Source organism: Chrysochloris asiatica, unplaced genomic scaffold, assembly GCF_000296735.1.
Source record: "Chrysochloris asiatica unplaced genomic scaffold, ChrAsi1.0 scaffold00082, whole genome shotgun sequence".
In the NCBI taxonomy this organism is placed as follows: Eukaryota; Metazoa; Chordata; class Mammalia; order Afrosoricida; family Chrysochloridae; genus Chrysochloris; species Chrysochloris asiatica.
In genome coordinates, this window is record NW_006408600.1 from 12,699,672 (window position 1) to 12,701,244 (window position 1,573).

The following is a 1,573-nucleotide window of genomic DNA, read 5'->3' on the forward strand; positions in this document are numbered from 1 at the left end:
TTCAGATGATCTCTAAATTCAGGTGGGATATTTTCAAGGTTATATTTTGGCTCTCGTGGACTTGTATTCATTTTCATTGGTAAGTGCTGTCAAGTTGGTTCTGACTCATAACAACCTCATATAGGATTTCCAAATGTAAATCTTTTTTGGAACAGAAAGCCTCCTCTTTCTCCCATGAAACAGTGGTAGTGCACAGTATAGTGTTTACCCTACATTAATGTTGTTACAGGTAAGCCCAAAAACTTCAGTCACCTCCCTTCTTCTTATAGCCTCTACGCTCTGTCCATTCCACCTATACAATGAATCACACATTTATGTCTACTCTTCTACCTTTATTTTTCCCAAATGCCAAGTTTCTGCTGAAGCTTCTCCCTCTACCCTTCGCCACCACCCACACCATCCATCATCATAAAATACCATATTGTCTGTTTATGTTTTGTTTTTGCTTTTTACCTGGAGTAATAATAATGCTATTAGCTTCTCGAATCATTTCAATTGCATTTTCAAGGTTGATTTCTGTATGTGTGCCAGAAATTTCCATAGGTTTTCCACCAGCTGTTGAAGTGGTGCCATAGCCTCCAAGAATCACATTAGCCAGGGAGCGATTCATTGCCTGGACAGCAAAAATATCAACTGTAAGAGTTTAATCCATATAATTTCTTGAGAATTGTGTAAATCTCATATGCATGGTATTCAGAATCATTTAAAGAAATTTATTTGATTGTTCAGAGCATTTTTTAACAGGTCAACTTGTTCTACTTTTTCAAATTTATTTCAAGAATTTAAATGACAAAAGACATCTAAAAATCAACATCTTGTGTCTACCAGGTCAAGTAAATACTGATTATTTTCAGTAAATAGTAAACTAAGATAAAGAAATTAATGGGAAATGGCCAATAAAATTAAGAAATCAATTTTTTAAATTCAGATATACTTATTACTGTATAAATACTGATTGAGCAATTTCTGCCTTTATATTTATATTTATTTCTCTAGAGTAAAAAAGAGGACTAGATGAAATGACAGGAGTTAGAAATTTAACACAGTGACCCTAGAGATCTCTCAGGTGAATTCTTCTACCAGCTGCAGATCTGTCAAGAGGCAATTGAGAAGAATCACAATTACAGGGGTCCATTTCACTTAGAACTCTGCTTCCCTCTGCTGTCTAGAAAAACAAATGTGGGAGTTGATACTGTTCTGTTTTCCAAATCAAATAACAGCTACATGAAACCCTACAAATTGTACTTGGGATGACTGGGATTCATCATTAGCCTCATAACTTATTTCACTTCTAACAAGGTAAATGAATAAGTTTATATATTGTATCTTTAAAGTTTACACTCACCTTTGTAACTAGAAAAATAACCTCAGAGAAAATAAGAGACAGGCATTTCCAACAACGAACCACACAAACAACTGAAATACATGACAATAATTGCTCAGATTTGTAAAAATAGTTCATTGATACACCTTTGGGGATGTAGGGGCAAAAAAGCAATGGGCTAGATGTTCTGAGTAATCGAATGTATGCTAAAAATTCTAATTACTATACATGATTAAAAAAAAAAAAAAA

General features: G+C 33.9%; 1 protein-coding gene across 1 annotated transcript in view; it reads right to left on the minus strand.

Moving 5' to 3' along the window:
* The window catches only part of NNT (nicotinamide nucleotide transhydrogenase), a 200,293-nt gene that overhangs the window by 60,403 nt on the left and 138,317 nt on the right, over positions 1 to 1,573 (minus strand). Inside the window, exon 17 of the mRNA XM_006865749.1 lies at positions 454 to 613. Coding sequence (XP_006865811.1) covers positions 454 to 613 — 160 coding nt within the window. The remainder of the gene's footprint in view (positions 1 to 453; positions 614 to 1,573) is intronic.